At 43.2% G+C, this 18,037-nt stretch overlaps 1 protein-coding gene across 5 annotated transcripts in view; it reads left to right on the top strand.

The window, feature by feature from the left end:
* The window catches only part of LOC115090703 (lymphoid-restricted membrane protein-like), a 1,037,620-nt gene that overhangs the window by 655,067 nt on the left and 364,516 nt on the right, over window positions 1–18,037 (top strand). For all 5 annotated transcript variants that reach the window (XM_029600146.1, XM_029600141.1, XM_029600144.1 and 2 more), the window contains exons 21-22: window positions 15,611–15,751; window positions 16,474–16,608. In XM_029600146.1, the coding sequence (XP_029456006.1) occupies window positions 15,611–15,751; window positions 16,474–16,608 (276 nt within the window). The remainder of the gene's footprint in view (window positions 1–15,610; window positions 15,752–16,473; window positions 16,609–18,037) is intronic.

Genomic DNA, 18,037 nt, shown 5'->3' with positions numbered 1-18,037 from the left:
AAAACTAAACAAAAAACTTTATTATTAATTTATTATATTTACAGTGATTAAATTTAAAGAGCAGGCTGAGGCTAGACTGGCTAGTGGCTACTGCTGGCACTGTCACTGCTGCAGCCTGCTGGCACTTTTTTTCTCTTTCTGGCTAGTGCGTGCTATATCTGGTAGCAAAATGGCCACAGGGGACAGCACCAAGCATGCGCGGCTTAGTGTGCACCTCTAGCTAACGAACATTTCCTCAAATGTTACTTTTAAACCATTAAGTAACAATTTTTGATAGTGCGCACTTACCTTCCGTTAGTGCACACTATTCAGAAAAATGATTTTTTTGCAAAAAAATCATGCCGATCAGATTTTTTTTTCTCCCCCCAGCTGATCCAGATCGTTAAAACGATCGGGCACACGATTCACATCCCTACTGCTTACATTTACATTTATTGAGATTTATGAACCGCCTAACGCTTAAAAAGGCCTAGGTGATGAAAAAAATAACATACACAAGTTAAATCAATACAAAAAGAAAACATATAATTAAAATTAAAATATATTGCAATAATAAAAGAAATTTAAGCAGTTAATAAACAAAAAAGTAAAATACAAGCAAATGTGCTTTGCTTTTGGACTTGGCTGTAGAAGCAGCCCTGTATTTTATCCTTAATGTCTGCATATCACTATCCCGGACCATAAAATTCAGGGATATGTTGTTCTCTGTTATGTGAATCCTGACCTATCCCTAATGTCTCAATATCAGTATACCCCAAACTGTAAAAGTCAAGGTGACAATTTTGGCTGTTGTCTGAATCCAATTCCCCTTTTTCTCCTATGTGTGAAGCTATGAGTGATGTTGCAATTGTGTCACAAGCATTAAGGCTAACTGGTTAAAGGTAATAATCCCTGTGCCTTCTGCTAAGGGTAGTAACTGCTGCTCTGTGCAAGTGACCGCCATGCACACTTTTCTTCACTTTCAACCCCTAGTCCTTCAGGATCTATAGTATTTATCCCATGCTCTTTTGAATTTAACTGTTTTTGTCCTCACCAACTTTTCTGGAAGAGCATTCCAGGCATCCACCACCCTCTCCATGAAGAAGTATTTACTGAGTTAATTCTGAGTCACCCCCCTTGGAGTCTCATTTCATGACCCCTAGTTATACAGTTTCCTTTCCAAAAGAACTGGTTCAAAGATTGTGCACCTCCTCTCTTCCAGAGTATACATATTCAAATCCTTCAGTCTTTCCTCATAAGTCTTCAATACAGTCTCTGCACCATTTTGGTTACCCTTCTCTGAACTACCTCCGTCCTGTCCTTATCCTTTTTGAGATACGGGTATGAGTACTGAACACAGTACTCTAGATAAGGCCTCACCAAGGACCTATACAAGGGCATTATCGCCTCCTTTTTTCTGTTAGTTATTTCTCTTTATGCAGCCAAGCATCCTTCTGGCTTTAGCTATCGCCTTGTCACATTGCTTTCCTGCCTTCTGATTGCCTCTCCCAGTCTGTGTACATTAGTCATTCAGCCCATCACATACAGCTCTTTTGGATTGCCGCATCCCAGATGCCTGATTGCACTTCTTGGAATTAAATCCCAGCTGCCAAATCTTCAACCAATTTTCAAGCTTTCTTAAATCTCTACTTCAGCTGTGTCCACCCTGTTGCAGATCTTAGTATCATCTGCAAAGAACTGCAACAGGTTGGATATTTCTGGATGCACTTGATATTAATAATTTCTAACCACCCCAGTTGGTTGACTATTGAACGCCACTTGATGCAGCCTTTTCCTTTGGTAATTATCCCAGGTATGTCACTACCTTCTTCTTTCATGGATAAACTCTTGTTTAATTCAATGTGCTAGTAATATTTGGAATGTGATCAGTTTATTTAGTCCAAATTTTCTTCTCTATGATACTACTCTCACATTAAGAAAGCCAACAGAAGTTTATTTTGGAAATCATGGCACTTGTGTGGTTTTTGGCTATTGGAGCATATAATCAGGGATATTAAATTGCTCTCCTTTGATATGATCCTTCAGTTTGCAATGCCCTAATCCCAATCATAATCGCTAGTTGAAACTTTATACCTCTGTGAAAATTATCATTTTGGAGCTGCTCTCTCTAGTCTTCCTAAGCTAGCAGGAATATAGACATAAGTCAAATAGGGCATCTAGCCTCATTTATATATAAAACACTTAAACAGATCAGATTCCCGAAATACACCACTCTGTGTAATACTTTGCTTTCAGAATTAAATAGTTCAGATGATGCAGTTGATTGGTCATATTTATGGAATTCATCCATTCATATTTCACTACCTTCCAGTATTACACAGGCTTTGTTTTTCACTATGCATAAAGCAGTTTGAGCTCTATGGAAACCTTTCAGATCTGTGTTTCCTGATGACCATAAATGTTGGACCTGTAACGCTCCGAAAGCAGCGTTACCTCATATGCTTTCTCATTGTTCACTCATCTTTGCATTTTGAAAATCTTTATGGAGTATATCATCACATATAGTTAATTTTACCTACCCCATCATACTCATAATCATACTCCGAGCTGTAGCTTTTCTTCTTTCAGTTTTGCCCTCTAATAGGAAAGTATTGGATTTTTTATTGGCTGTGGCTATAAAAATGGTTATTGCAAACTGGAAGCATAGTGAGATACTTAATGAGTATTTTTGGTGTAATTTCGTTTGTATGTATCATAAAAATGAAAAAGCAGTTGCTATAAAATTTCACTGAGTTGCCAAATGGCCAAGGTGTGGAGACATTTAGAATATTATTTAAAGATATCATCCCTGAAATTTATTCTGTATGGTCATTATCTTTCTCTTAACTGTGTATGACTCAGTTGCACTCTGTATTTATCGCTTTCTTGTCTGATATGCTGTATTGCAAGGTTGTTTTTCTGTTTATTATATGTTATAACTCAATAAAAACATTTGAATATTAAAAAAAAGATGCCAGCACTCAGTGCTGCCATGTATCACCTGAAAAAAGTCCTGTATAGCACATATCAGATGTATATTGCCCTCTACAGATGAATAATTCAAATACTTTTTGACTGGCCATGTAGTATCCTCATGAGACCTGCAGGAGCTATAGGTATACTGAGGCCATGGTGCAGACATTTGAGCTAGAAATGAGTCCAAGCCTTATGTTGTGCAGTGAAAAGCAGCAACATTAGACTATCAGGATTTTTAGGGCAGAAAGGCTCCGGAGTGTAGTGCTTCTTCATTTGTTAAGAGATGGGATTGAAAACCATTTGGAGGGGCAGGGGGTAATAGTAGGGATTTGTATTTGAGAGAAGACTTGGGGCTTGGAAGAGTTTTCCCCAGTTGGGATGAAGGAACTGCAGAAAAAGTTATCTGTTTGTAAGCTATGTGTCCTCTAGATCCTTGACCTTGCAGAAAGACTAAATTAATTCTTTGCTTCCGTGTTTACTAATGAGGATGTTGGGAAGATATCAGTTCCGGAGATGGTTTTCAAGCGTGATGAGTCAGACGAACTGAAACAAATCACTGTGAACCTGGAAGATGTAGTAGGCCAGATTGACAAACTAAAGAGTAGCAAATCATCTGGACCAGATGGTATGCATCCTAGGGTACTGAAGGAACTAAAAAATGAAATTTCTGAACTATTTTAGTTAAAAATTTGTAACCTACCATTAAATCATCCATTGTACCTGAAGAATGGAGGGTGGCCAATGTAACCCTAATATTTAAAAAGGGCTCCAGGGGTGATCCGGGTGGTAACTATAGACCAGTGAGCCTGACTTCAGTGCCTGGAAAAAATAGTGGAAACTATAGCATATAGAAAGACATGGTTTAAAGGAAAACAGTCAACATGGATTTACCCAAGGGAAGTCTTGCCTAACAAATCTGCTTCATTTTTTTGAAGGGGTTAATAAATATGTGGATAAAGATGTGAACTGATAGATGTAGTATATTTGGATTTCAGAAGGCGTTTTGACAAAGTTCCTCATGAGAAGCTTTAAGAAAACTCTTCCTCCTGATTTTTATTTTATTGGTTTACTTATATTTTATTTTACTTTATCTGCTCTTTTATATTCTATAGTATTTTACTTAGCTCTACTATAGTATATTTATATTATGTTCTGATTGATTTTATTTTTTAAATTATTGTAAACAGTTTTGGTCAATCCTGTATTGTATTGTTAAAGACTGTATAGAAATGGCATAAATAAATAAAAAGTCATGGGATAGGAGGTGATGTCCTTTTGTGGATTACAAACTGGCTAAAAGACAGGAAACAGTGTAGGATTAAATGGTCAATTTTCTCAGTGGAAAAGGGTAAACAGTGGAGTGCCACAGGGATCTGTACTTGGACCGGTGCTTTTCAATATATTCCTTTCCAGATCATATATATATATATATATATATATATGATCTGGAAAGGAATATGACGAGTGAAGTTATCAAATTTGTGAACGATACAAAATTATTCAGAGTAGTTAAATCACAAGCAGATTGTGATACATTACAGGAGGACCTTGCAAGACTGGAAGATTGGGCATCCAAAGGGCAGATGAAATTTAATGTAGACAAGTGCAAGGTGTTGCATATAGGGAAAAATAACGCTTGCTGTAGTTATGCAATGTTAGGTTCCATATTAGGAGCTACCACTCAGGAAAAAGATCTAGGCATCATAATAGATAATACTTTAAAATCGTCGGCTCAGTGTGCTGCAGCAGTCAAAAAAGCAAACAGATGTTAGGAATTATTAGGAGGGAATGGTTAATAAACGTAAAATGTCATCATGCCTCTGTATCGCTCCATGGTGAGACCGCACCTTGAATACTGTGTACAATTCTGGTTGCCGCATATCAAAAAAGATATAGTTGCGATGGAGAAGGTACAGAGAAGGATAACCAAAATTATAAAGGGGATGGAACAGCTCGCCTATGAAGAAAGCCTGAAGAGGTTAGGGCTGTTCATCTTGGAGAAGAGACGGCTAAGGGGGGATATGATAGAGGTCTTTAAGATCATGAGAGGTCTTGAACAAGTAGATGTGAATCGGTTATTTACACTTTCGGATAATAGAAGGACTAGGGGCATTCCATAAGTTAACAAGTAGCACATTAAGACTAATCGGAGAAAATTTCTTTTCACTCAACACACAATTAAGCTCTTGAATTTATTGCCAGAGGATGTGGTTAGTGCAGTTAGTGTAGCTGGGTTCAAAAAAGGTTTGAATAAGTTCTTGGAGGAGAAGTCCATTAACTGCTATTAATCAAGTTTACTTAGGGAATAGTCACTGCTATTAATTGCATCAGTAGCTTGGGATCTTCTTGGTGTTTGGGTAATTGCCAGGTTCTTGTGGCCTGGTTTGGCCTCTGTTGGAAACAGGATGCTGGGCTTGATGGACCCTTGGTCTGATCCTGCATGGCAATTTCTTATGTTCTTCTTTTTTTTTTTTAATAAAGACTATGCCAGCCAATTTGCTATTGGAATTACTGCAAATTGTTAATTTCTCGTTAAATAGTGGTTGTATACCAGCTCAGCTAAAACAATAGATGGTGACTCCAGTTTTGAAAAAGGCCACTTTGGAAAAAGGGGTGTTGTGCAAACTATCGTTCAGTGGCAAATAGCCTGTTGTAGTCCATTAATAGCCTGGCCAAGGTTATTGAGCATGCCATATGTTCTCAGTTGTCTTCATAATTGGAGGATATTAATGGGTTAGATGTTTCAATCAGGTTTTTGATGGGGTTATAGTACAGACACAGTGCTTTTGGAAGTTCAGGAAGAGGTTTTGTTTTTTAGGGAGAAAGAATCAGTGGTTTGATTTTATTTGGGTTTTTTTTTAAGATTTGTTTTGTGCTTTTGACCTGGTGGATACTACTCTCTTGTTGAAGAGATGTGAAGAAGGGTAGGTTTTAACTTGGTTGAGATCAGCAGTGGTGCCAGTGCAAGAGGAACAATCAAAGCAATTTGGTTTTGCGTGTGAGGGTCCATAAGGGTTCTCCTTTATCCCTCTGTTTAATGTTTTTTTTTTGTGTATAAAAGGTTTTTATTGGTAATCAAGACAAAGCATAAATACAGAACAGTAGCATAAATAACAGAGAATATAACGCAGCACAATGAGTATGCCGTAGTAATAGCAACATACATATAAATGCAGCAAGACTGGCAGAACTAATGATAGATGATTAACCAAAGTTTTGTAAAGATATATGCAACCCCAACCCAATCTGCCCCACCCCCCACCCCCCCTAACACAACCGGGAGTGTGGAGCTAGCTTGGAAAGGTTGGGAAACAATCTAGTCACAGAGAGGAAGTGAAGCATATCCACGCTAAAGATAGAAGTATATCATTAACAGCAAGGACAGGACAGGATAAATCGAGCTCTGGCAGGCTAAAATTCTGCAAAGAGTGGAAAAACATGTATCGGAAGAAGGCCCAGTAGACATAAAAAAAAAAAAAAAACCAGAAGAGAAAGACCACCAAAAAAGGCTGACAGGTTCCCGGCCTCGACCGCCCCGCACCGTGAACAACAGTTATGTGGGTCGCTGTTGCAGAGTGAGCCACTGATTATAACAGCCCCCACACCCGCTCAAACACCACCAAACGATCCCTGTGTACCGCAGTGAGTCTGCTAAGTTGGTAATATGTGTGAAGCCTATGCTGGATTCTAGCCAAACTGGGTGCGTTCGCTTGTTTCCAGAAATAGGCAATCTCCATACGGACTGCAATAAAAACGTGCAACAAGGAATTTTTGTGATCTTTCTATTGGATTAGGTACGGGGAGACCTAAAAGAGCATGCTGTGGGTCAGCTAGCACCGGCGTCAGCACCATCTCCGTGAGCCAATCCAAGACCGCCCTCCAAGTCAAGGCCACTTTAGGGCATGCCCCCACCATATGTGGAAATAGGTACCAATGTGACCACAACCCCTCCAACATCGGTTAGAGATGGTGGACTGAAATTTATGAAGGCGTTCCGGTGTGTAGTGCCAACGGTAGATTAATTTATAACAGTTTTCCTGTAGACTGGCCGAGACGGAACATTTATGGGCCAAGGAGTATATAATATCCCAGTCAGTGTCCTCTAGCGGAGAGGGTAAATCCTGGTCCCATAATGTGCGGTGGCGTGGGATGTCTTTCAATAGGCCGTTAAAGAGACCATATATTTTGGAGATGACACCCCGCACAGTAGAGGCTTGCTTACAATAGGTCTCGAACAGAGTACCCGTCAGCCGTAGGGTGCCCCGCCGGACAAAATGGTAAAGTTTAGCATAGTGCAAAAAGTCCCCGTCACCTAGATTGTGTCGGCTACGTAACTGCTCAAAGGTAAACAAGGTCCCTTGAGACTGTACATGCGCCAATCTAATGATACCCACTGACAGCCACCGCAGAACTGGCGCTGAGGTGTCACGAAGGGGATAAACAGTGTCTGTGTGTAGGTGAGTCATAGTAGTATACCGTGCGGGCCCCACCAGCCTGGCCTTCCACTGGCGCCATACTTGGAGAGTGGTGCGGAGAGCAAAAGGTAAATATGCAAGTTTTCCCCCAGTCACAGGTGGCTGCCAGGGAATAGCAGATAGAGGAACCCTCCCCACCAAGGCCTGTTCTAATAACACCCACTATGGGATGTCAGAGGTCCGGTGAATGGCTACCAGGGCCCGGAGCTGAGCCGCCAGGTCAATACCACAGCAGATTAGGAGCTGGACACCCCCCTGTAATTTGGTCCTATACAGTGTCGTCCGTGCCCACCCTTGGAGGTCGCTTGCGCCAGATATAACTGCAGAGCATGTGCTGCCACTTTTTTAAGACAGTAGTAGGCAAAAGGATAGGGATCGTGGTAAAGAAATAGAGAAGCCTAGGCAAGATATTCATTTTAGTAACGGCAAGCCTGCCCAACCAAGAATTCATCTGATGTTGCCAGTTATGTAAGTCCTTACGGAGGGTTTGTTCTAAAGGGGTATAGTTTAAGGCATACAACTGACTGTTCTTGGAGCCTAGTCGGACACCTAAATATTTAAGGGATGTAGTGGCCCATTTAAACGGGAATTGTCGCTCCAATGACTGCACCTCGGAGGGAGACAGGGTGAGGTTAAGAATCTCCGACTTGTCATAATTAACCTTCAACCCGGACACTAATGTAAAGCGTGTTAATTCGACCATGACCTGTGAAAGTGAGGTCCCCGGGTCGGTAATAGTGAGCATCACATCATCCGCGAACAATGATATCTTAAAATGGTGATCCCCCTTCCGGACTCCCAATATCCCCTGGGATTTGCGGACACTGGTGGTAAAAGGCTCGAGGAAAAGTGCAAATAATAAGGGCGGACAAGGGGCATCCCTGCCTAGTACCCCTTTGAATGGCAACGGTGTGCCATAGCTGCCATTAACCTTAACTCGGGCTGAGGGCTGGTCATACAATTTTTCCAGCCACGTCACGAAAGAGGGGCCAAAAGCCATTGTTGTTTAGCGTCTTGAAAAGAAAGGGCCAGTGCACTAGATCGAAAGCCTTCTCTGCGTCGAGAGAAAGAAGGACAGCTGGTACCCCATCAGCATGCACCAGATCAATAATATCCCGATCCTCCGGACATTGTCCGCCGCCAAGCGACCCGGCACAAAACCCACCTGATCATTATGTACCAAACATGGTAAGACCCCCATTAAGTCGGGCTGCCAATACCTAGCTAGAATTTTAAGGTCGATATTTATTAGGAGATGGGTCGGAATGAACTGCACTTGGTGGGATCACGGCCCGGTTTAGGCAAACACCATGATACCGGCGGTATTAGCGTCCCGCCCAATGGTCGACCCCAGTAGTAGGGAGTTGAAGGCGTCCGTCAGGGGGCCCACCAAGAGATGGGAAAAATTTGCGATAATAACCACCGGTAAAGCCATCGAGACCGGGGGCCTTACCAGGACTTCAGGTGTTAATGGCAGCGAGCACTTCATCAAGTCTCAACGGGCTTGTCAAGAAAAGTCCGCTGGGAGTCAGACAGGGAAGGTAATTGCACAGATGCAAGATAGTCAGCAATGGCAGAGTCAGAAATCGTGCCATCGGAGGAGGTATAGATGTGAGTAAAAATCTGTAAAAGCGCGCCGTATACTATCAGACGTGGTGTGAGTAGAACCCCCGGAGGCAACTTATTTTAGCGGACGTTCGCCTGGGTCCTCGCCAGCCCTCAATTTTTGTGCCAAATACCGCCCGACTTTATTTCCTCCCTCAAAAAATTTCTTGTTTCAACAAAAGCATATGATGGCTAATAGCCTCATCACCAGTGAACGGAGTTGGTCCTTAATCTGAGAGGAGACTATGATAAACCGAGGGTGAGGAAGTGACGCTATGTTGTGCAGTGAGGGTCCCCAAATCTACCAGTAATCTGCGGCCTGGTTGCCTCCGAGTCCTATTGCAATGGCTGCCCGAGAGATAAAGAGACCCTCATCACAGCCTTAGAGCATTCCCAGATTACCATGGGGTTCGTGTCCCCCGTCTGATTTCCCGAAAAAAAAACTGCAACTGGATCAATCTGTGCAACAAAAAGCACGATCTTTAAGTAGACCTTCATTGAGTCCTCCACTGCCTGTACCCGGGGGCAGCATCCTGGAGATCAACTTCTATCCAAATTGGGCATGGTCAGACCCAGGTAATTGGTCTATCTCTGTTTACGTACCCTATTTTGCATCTGTGCAGAAACCAAAGAAGTAATCAATCCTAGTATATGTGCTATGGGATGTGAGTAGTAGAAGGAATAAGAGCGAGAGTGTGGGGTACTTCTGTCACCAAATATCGACCACACCCCATTATCAAGAAAAACTCGCCATTGGGACCGAAACCTGAGAGCAGTACTAACACCTGTACTGCTGTCCAAAGAGGGGGATAATGTAGCATTGAAGTCACCCCCCAATATTAAATCCCCTTCGGAGTGCAACAGTAATATCTCATCAATACGAGTCAAAAAAGCCATCTGAGCTGTGTTTGGAAGTAAACATTTAGTAAAGAGAGGATATTCTTACCCCACCCTAATTTTAAAAAAAATAAATCTACCATTAGGGTCTAGCAATTAAATAACTCCTCATGAACGCACGTCGCTGAGAATAAGATACCCACCCCCGCACTATTTTTTGTTCCTTAGTGCTGGCAGCCCAATAGGAAAATAGGGTATTGAGGAAAAGCTAATAGCGTTCATGGTGCCTTCTGACATGCGTCTCTTGGATAAATGCTATTCCCGCCCCCTGCCGTTGAAGCTCCTTTTGAGCAACAAGCGCTTTCGCGGGGTATTCAACCCCTTCACGTTAAGAGAATAAGAGCTTGGTAGCCACTGTCTTAAGCAGTGGCTAGAGTCATCCAGAGCTATGAGATAATACCCCCTCCTGCTAAAGATGACCAATGAAAAAGTGAAAGCCCCCCAAGCTTCCTCCCCAATCCCAAAAGAACAAGAATTGTCCAGAACTCCCGATTGGTTTACCCTTCACTCCAACTGTGCCCATCCAGACGTCCACAGGGCACATGAAATGGGGCCTGGACACACCCGACACCCAACAGTCACCAGGTTGCACCACTCCCCCTCCCCCCCCACGCCCACCCCACCCCCCAACCACACACCAGAGCGATAATAAGTAAGCTGAATAACTACCTATAACTGTAACAGCTGATAGAAACAAACAAGAAATCCAACGCAAAACACACCTGGTGTCCCACTGTTCCCTGCCACATGTGTAGCAAGTGGTAAGTGCTCACATTTGCAAGAATGAGCAAAGGTGCACTAAATTAAACAGTCCCAGAGCTGAAGCTGCCAGTCCTGCCATTTCAACCTTGATCCTGCAGTGGCGAACGGCGAAGGTCAGACTGTCTCCGCAGCCTCTTCCCTCCCTTATCCGTGCGCTGCCATCTGGGAGCCGTGTCCAATCTGTCCGGCGGAGTCGCCATCTTGGGCGCCTGGAATGGCGCCGGAATCTGTGCCTTGGCGAAGGCCTCCAACGCCTCCACTTTATTTTGATCTTGTAAGTCACCCCCTGAACTTGAAAAAGCAATCCAAAGGGGAATGTCCACCGGTATTTTACATTCTTGTCTCTGAGGGCCAGGGTCACTTCCCGCAGCTCGTATCTCTTTTGCAGCGTGACAGGGGCCAGGTCTTGAAAGATGGTGACATGATGATTATTCCAAATAATCTCCTTCATAAGGCGGGAAGCCGAATAAACTCTCTCCTTTAGCTGGAAACTGTGGAAACAGATAACTAAGTCCCGCGGCTGCTTGTCCCTGCGCTGCCCCAAAGCCCTATGTGCGCGATCCAAAATTATGTCTGGGAGTGCTGGCAAAGGCTTAGTGGCGCCAGTATTATGTTCCGTGAGGATGTGCAGGCATATTTGCTGAGCCACCAAGGTGGCATCAGTGAACTCAGTGGTGTCCGGAACCCCCCGGATGCGAAGATTATGGCGCCTGTTTCTATTTTCCAGGTCCTCGATTTTCTCTTGCAGCGCCAGGAGATCAGCACTGTGTTGCCGCCCTTGTGAATATACAGTATTTAGGGCCTCCCCGTGTGACTCAACTCGAATGTCAATTTCATCCACTCGGGTCCCCAGAGCTGCTAGGCCCTCTTTCACCTCAGCCACAGAGTCCATGATGTCACGTTTGTGCTGCTTCATATCTCCCCGAAGCTCAATGAACCATTGTCTGGCTTCCTCCCGGGTAAGGGGAGTGCCCTCCGAGGCAGCCGGGTTGCTGGGGCCCGATTCAAGCAAGGCCTGAGAATTTTCATCCGCGCTCGCGGCGCCGTCACCATCGGGGCCGCCATCTTGTTCCGGGTCCGGGGCGATCTTGCCATACGAAAATTGGCGCAAATCCGCGGTTTTCCGTTTCGTGGCCATCAGTTGCAGTAAGGGCTTCAAAAGCGGACGTTGTTCGGGTGATTTTTGCAAAAAATTGCTGCGTTTGTGTGGATTTCAGCGGGAAGAGGGCTGCAGGGAGAGCGGAGCTCAGCAGCTATGCGACTGCTCTCATCGGCTGCTCGACAGCGCCCCCCCCCTGTTTAATGTTTTTATATAGCCACTGAGGAAGTTGGTTAGAGAACTGGAGTTTAAGGGATTTCTTTATGATGATATGCAATTGATTTTTTCAGCTGGATATAATCTTGAGGAGGCTATAAAGAAAATCAATGGGAATTTGGGCTTGCTTCCTAAGTTGTTTTTTTTTTCTTATGTTTAGTGTTGAATATAGGGAAACCAGAGTGGTTGTATACTGGAAAAGAGGATGTTTTACAAAGATCGTTGAAACTAAAGTTAGAAGGATTGGTGTTAGGAGTTAGTTCTAAAGTAAAGAATTTGGGGGTGATTTGTGATGATCATTGGGATTTTTGTAGCTCATCAAATATTTTTCAAGCGTAGGTTGAGGAAACTTCGGGCAATTTTATCTTTGGTAGTTTTTCTGTTGGTGGTACAGACTTTTATTTTGCCCCAGATTGATTACTGGTGGAGTTACCAGTTAATATAGCCACAGGTTGCAAGTCCTGAAAAATATGGCAGGAAGGTTGATCTATGGTTGTCCTCATGCACTCCCTGCTAAGTAACTCTATCTGTAATAACCATTGAGGATTTAGCATCCAAAGAACTGGATCTAGGAACATATACGATTTCCCTGGGTAAGTTACCAAACACTTAGAGCGAAACTTGAGGAAAAAAGTAGCACCAAGTAAAATCGTATGCTGCTTATTTGAAAGAAATAACTTCCTCCAAAGTTGTTTCGTGGGATACATCTGGGATCACAAGAACCTTATGACCACAAAATTCTACAGATTTAAATTTAAAATATTATTTAAAAATTAAATCCTTATCCATAACCACTGCAAAGGTAACCAATAAGTTGACTCTTTTAGTTATAATATCCTGAGAGTCCTGGAAAAACTCCGATACATTTGGACTATTATCTAATACTAAATTATCGGAGCCCCCCTCGGGACCCTGCACATGCTTATATTCCGGAAGAATAATTTGATCTCTTTATTTGTAAAACTTCACTGATATATTTCCTAAGCAATTCTATTGGTGACAATCTAGTTTTGGAAAGTTCACAAATTTTAAGTTATTTCTCATAGCATTATCTAGTTGTTCAATTCTATTATGTAAACATAAGCTATCTTTAATACTCAGTCATAACAGATTGTATGTTAAAGGTTTAGTTAAAGATTACTAGTTGTCTCTCTATTGCAGCTGTTCTATGTTCCAAGTCCAGAAGCTTTTTAGAGGCTTTTACAGTATAATCAGATAATTGGGAGACAGGTTGAGAAATAGCCTCCATTCGTGAGACTGCTCTCCAAATGTCTCTTAAAGTTAGTGTCTGGTTCTCCCGGTTCACCTGGTAGATGTAGTTTATTTTCTGGGAGCTGAAAACCTGGTTTTGGGATCGGGACCAATAATTCAAGATCTTCATTTTCCAGTTGCTGATGGGCACTGGTCTGGATAACCAAATCCTGACTCTGAGGGATTGGAGTACTAGTAGAAGTTGATGTCAAACAATTAGCTAGAGAGTGTTGTTGAGGCTCCAAGTTCATTGAATCTACATTAGATAAGGTCCCAGATGCTATTAAATCCCCAGATGATTCCAAATGAGGTGCAGGGGGAGGAGTCATACCATCCATACTTAATATAAGCTCACCTGAAGTTCCAATTACTTCCACTTCACCTTCCTCCCTGGAAGTAGTTGTTCCCATGAAGTGTTGATCCAAGGGCCCAATTATAGGTGGAGTCACCTGGGGAGCTGAAAAAAGCCTTCTCTTTCTTTTTCTCCCCATTCTGACAAAGAGAAAAAACTGTCAGAAGGGGTGCACCTATCTGGGCCTTCTGCCTTGCCCTAGCCTTGAGGCTTATCTGGGCCTTCTGCCTTGTCTAGCTTTGTGGCCTCAGGCCTCCTGTCATGCCTTGAGGCCTTTTACCTTGCTCTGGACCATTCCAAGCCTTCTGGCGTTGCTCTGCAGCCTCTCAGACCTCCTTGCCGTGCTCTGTGCCCTTCTGCACTTTTCTGTCTTACCTTATAGCCTCTAGGCCTACAAGAATTACCTTGCTCAGTCTTGTGCCCTGTTGGGCTTTCTTGTTCTCTGTTACAAGCCTAGTTTCTGTCCTAATCTTGGTGGGTTCAACACTGATCTGTTTCCTAGAGCTTTCTCAGTGGCGGCTCCTTTCCTTTGGAATTCTTTACCCGATTCACTCCGTCTCATAACACATACACAAGAGTTTAAGAAAGCATTAAAAACCCATTTATTTCAAAAGCATTTCAACATTTAATGAGACAATAACTTTTTGTACTCTCTCTCTGATTCATACTTTCCTCTCGTATTGTTAGTCTTCCATACTAATCTCCCTCCTTCCACCCTCCCTCGTTTACCTTAAACCCTTTATAATGCAGTTTATTATAGCACCTATGTTTAAAGTCTTTTAAGAATTGATAATTTGTTACTTTGATCAAATATTATTTTGTAAAAGCGGTATACAAACAATTTTTAAATAAATAAATACTTGCCATTGTCCTGGTTTAGCCCTGTCTGTATCCCTCCCCTGCCTGCCCTCAGTACCTGGTTTCAGCTCTCAGCCAGTCCCTGCTTCAGGTCCCCAGCTTGTGATGTGTGTCCAGCTTTCAGCCTGTGCTTCCCTCAGCTCCCAGTCTGTATCCAGCTTCCAGTCCATGCGCTGTCATATAGAAGACAAGTCCTACCAGCCCCCAGAACCCAAGGGCTCAACCTGTCAGGGGAGAGGGTTGTATAGGCAGAAGACCAGCTCCAGTCCTGTACCAACTCTCTGTGGGTGTGCTCCCTGACTCCAGCCTGCCAGTCTGACAGTGTATAACAGTTTAATGCCCCTTCCCTTTATGTGGATCAAAACTAGTACAACTTGGCTGTTGCTTTCATAAGATGGAAAGGAATCTATTTATAAATTTATGGCACAGAGCATGGTTTATATTAATCATTATTCCTCATTAAAATTCAATAGGCATCTCTGGCAGTTTATGGCTTGGACTTAATTCTGTTTCTCAAAGGTGTTACTGGCATTTTTAAGCAACTTCAGTGTTTAAAAATTTTGATATACAAAAATAGATTTTGTGTAAACTGTCAAGCCTATATTTGTCAATAGGCATATGGTTAGGCCTGTGCCTAGGACAGCTAAATCTGGGGGACAGCAGGCCAGTTGAAGAGTTGTTGCCTCCAAACTCTGCAGAACCTCATTTAGCAGAGAATAGCCTTCTGCTTCCTGCTCTATCCCTTCCCCTCCCAGTACAGAGAACAAGAGGGGAAGGATGAGGCTGGAAGGGACAGAGCAAAGAAAAACTGCTGTACTCCTAGTTCCAATCCCTCCCCTTCTGTCCTGTGCAGGGCAAAGGAGGGGAGAGGTGAGGCCAGAACACATAGCAGGCAGCAAAGAAAAGCTACTCTGCTCCCTTATCCAGCCTCTCTTTCCCTGTTGAACATGGACATGAAGGAAGGAGGTGAACCTGAAGCACATAGAGCAGGATAAAGAAAGCTGCTGTTCTGCTCTGTTGTCCCTTGTCTGAAGGCAGGAAAGGTGTGAGGAGGGCGAGAGGGCTCAACAGTGCCTAGGGGCAACAAAATCCTAAATCTGTCGTATACTATACTGATGCTTTCCTTTTTATCAATGGCAGGAAGAATTTCTTCGATTGTCTTTGGGTTTCACATGTGACTTATTCACATTGGATAAGAGACTTAGACTTGAAGAAAGATCTCGAGACTTAGCTGAGGAAAACTTGAAAAAGGAGATAACCAACTGTTTAAAATTATTGGAGGTGAGTGTTTATTTTTATAGGGGGAGAGGATAGCATGAAGAAAGTAATTTTGCAGTTTGTATAGTACAATAGATTTATACATTTAAGCTAAAATATAGCAACATATATTATAACTGCTCTCTATGATAGGGCCTATGTAATAAAATTTAGATTAAAATTTTTAGCATGAGCTTGCAAAACATTTAACATACCTGCAAAACCGTAACGTGCCATGCAAAGAGTTTTTTATTAGAATTTAAATTTTGGTCATGGTAGTGGTGTGTACGGTAGCCACAATCTGTGCATACGACTACTATTTGAAATCCCCCTATGCTATGTTGCCTGATGGGAATGGGCTGCTTAGATGTAAAATATCTTCTTTTATTCCCTGGTGTAACAAACAGCCCCATGCAAGACATCCTCAACACTCCATCTCTGCCCCCTCAGCAAGACTGCACCCTGTCTGTATCATCTCTCTCTCTCTAACAGAAGCCACCCTCCAACACACACACACACACACACACACACACACATCCACACATCCACACATCTCTCCCTCTTTTCTTCCCAGTGAAGACTGAGATTCTCTGGAAGGGTACGTTCTCCTGCCCTCAGTAGCACTCATCACTGAACAGAGCCACTAGAGGTGCTTTACAATAATATTGGGGTGCTGTGATAATTTACTTTAAATCTCATTGTAATTATGAACCTTTTTTTGTTTTGTATATTGTTTTATCCCCTAGTCCTTAAACCCTGTATGTGAAGAAGATAATCAGTCACAAGAAATCATTAAGAAATTGGAAAAAAGCTTGGAGTTCCTAAACCAGCACGCAGCCAGAGTTGCATGGAGGGCAGAGATGCTGGGAGCAATTCATCAGGTAGCAGTCAGGTGACAACCAAGCAACACTAAAGTGGTTATCTCTGCATTTCAAAGATTTTATATGGACATATCCTGCCACCCTGACAGTGAAAGTTGAATATTGTTAATTATAAAACTGCATGTAGGGCAATCATGAAAACACATGTACCTGTGGGCTTGCAAGATAACTTTTTAAAGGGGAACTCCCTGCGGGTTGCCACAGGAATGCAAGTACTTTCTACTTTGTGCACTTTTCCCCCTGCCTTAAAATAGGTGCAAAAGTACGTGAGAGGCTTTCAAAATGAAATCCCAGCACATGCCTTCTCCTTTGACATTTTTTGCCATGCATAAGTCCTGCTTCTTTATGCCACAGTTAAAAGTACTCATAGTGTGACCAGCATGGGTGGTGATTTCATGGACCCTTAGACCTAGGCGGGATTGAAGCAACCTGCAGAGAAGAGCTCTACAGATCCTGACTGTCTGCAGGTGGACCCGGACAAAGCGGAGGTCCACCTGGATCTTTGCCTTTACCAGCTTACATTCTCCTTGGATTGAGCCCTTGGGTGCCAGGGCTGGCAGGTCTTAGGTGGGAGCCTCTGCTGATGACAGAGATCCGTCAAAGTAACTGGGTCAGAGTGGGCATAGGTGAGTTATATCCGGTGGCAAGCAGAGGTCAGTGGCAGTTGGCGATTGAGTGTCTAGGAGTCAGGCAGTGGTCAGTGGCAGGTGGCAATCAAGAGTATCTAGAATTCAGGCCAAGGTCCATATCAGGTATGCGTCTGAAGGGAAAGGTATGATGGATAGGCAGGTCAGGAAAGCTAGGAGAAGAACTAGAGGGCAGCAAGGGAGGTATGGAGGAACTGAAGACAGCATGATGCTGGAACGGAAGAACTGAAGACAAGGAATACTGGAACTGAGACAGGATGCTGGAGCAATATGCACTGCTGTAGCAGGGAGACTTGTTGCTGAAACAAGGACATGAAAGGCTGGAAGGCCTTTTATAGGTCTGATTGCGTGAGGACATCAAGCCATATGGCAGGTCTTTTCTCTGAGTATGCTGTCTAAATTTGGCAGTGTAGAGAGGCACAGTGGCAAAGAGTTGGGTAGCCTCTTTCCGTGGGAGATTTGGTATCTGGGAGGAGCTCAGTCCGACAGTCGTATGTGCAGTGAGGAGGCAGGATCTCTGCCTTTAAGGATATCATTTTTTTTTTTTTAAACTATGCGTACTGCGGGGGAAGCCCTGGAAGAGTTGTAACCATGGTCATGTGTCAGTTAGATTTCACATGCTCCAGGCAGGATTCCACATACACTCTTGACCCAACAGGGTGAGTTGCAGAATAGCCCACTCAGTGTGGACAATGCTGTTGGAGCCAGGGTAATTGCAGAACAATGGGGTGGATGGCCCTGTAGATCAGATTACTCGTAGGCTGAGTCTTCCAGATATGAGG

Source organism: Rhinatrema bivittatum, chromosome 4 (genome assembly GCF_901001135.1).
Source record: "Rhinatrema bivittatum chromosome 4, aRhiBiv1.1, whole genome shotgun sequence".
Taxonomy (NCBI): domain Eukaryota; kingdom Metazoa; phylum Chordata; class Amphibia; order Gymnophiona; family Rhinatrematidae; genus Rhinatrema; species Rhinatrema bivittatum.
The sequence above is the reverse complement of the archived record's forward strand: the minus strand, read 5'-3'. Positions and strand labels throughout refer to the sequence as shown.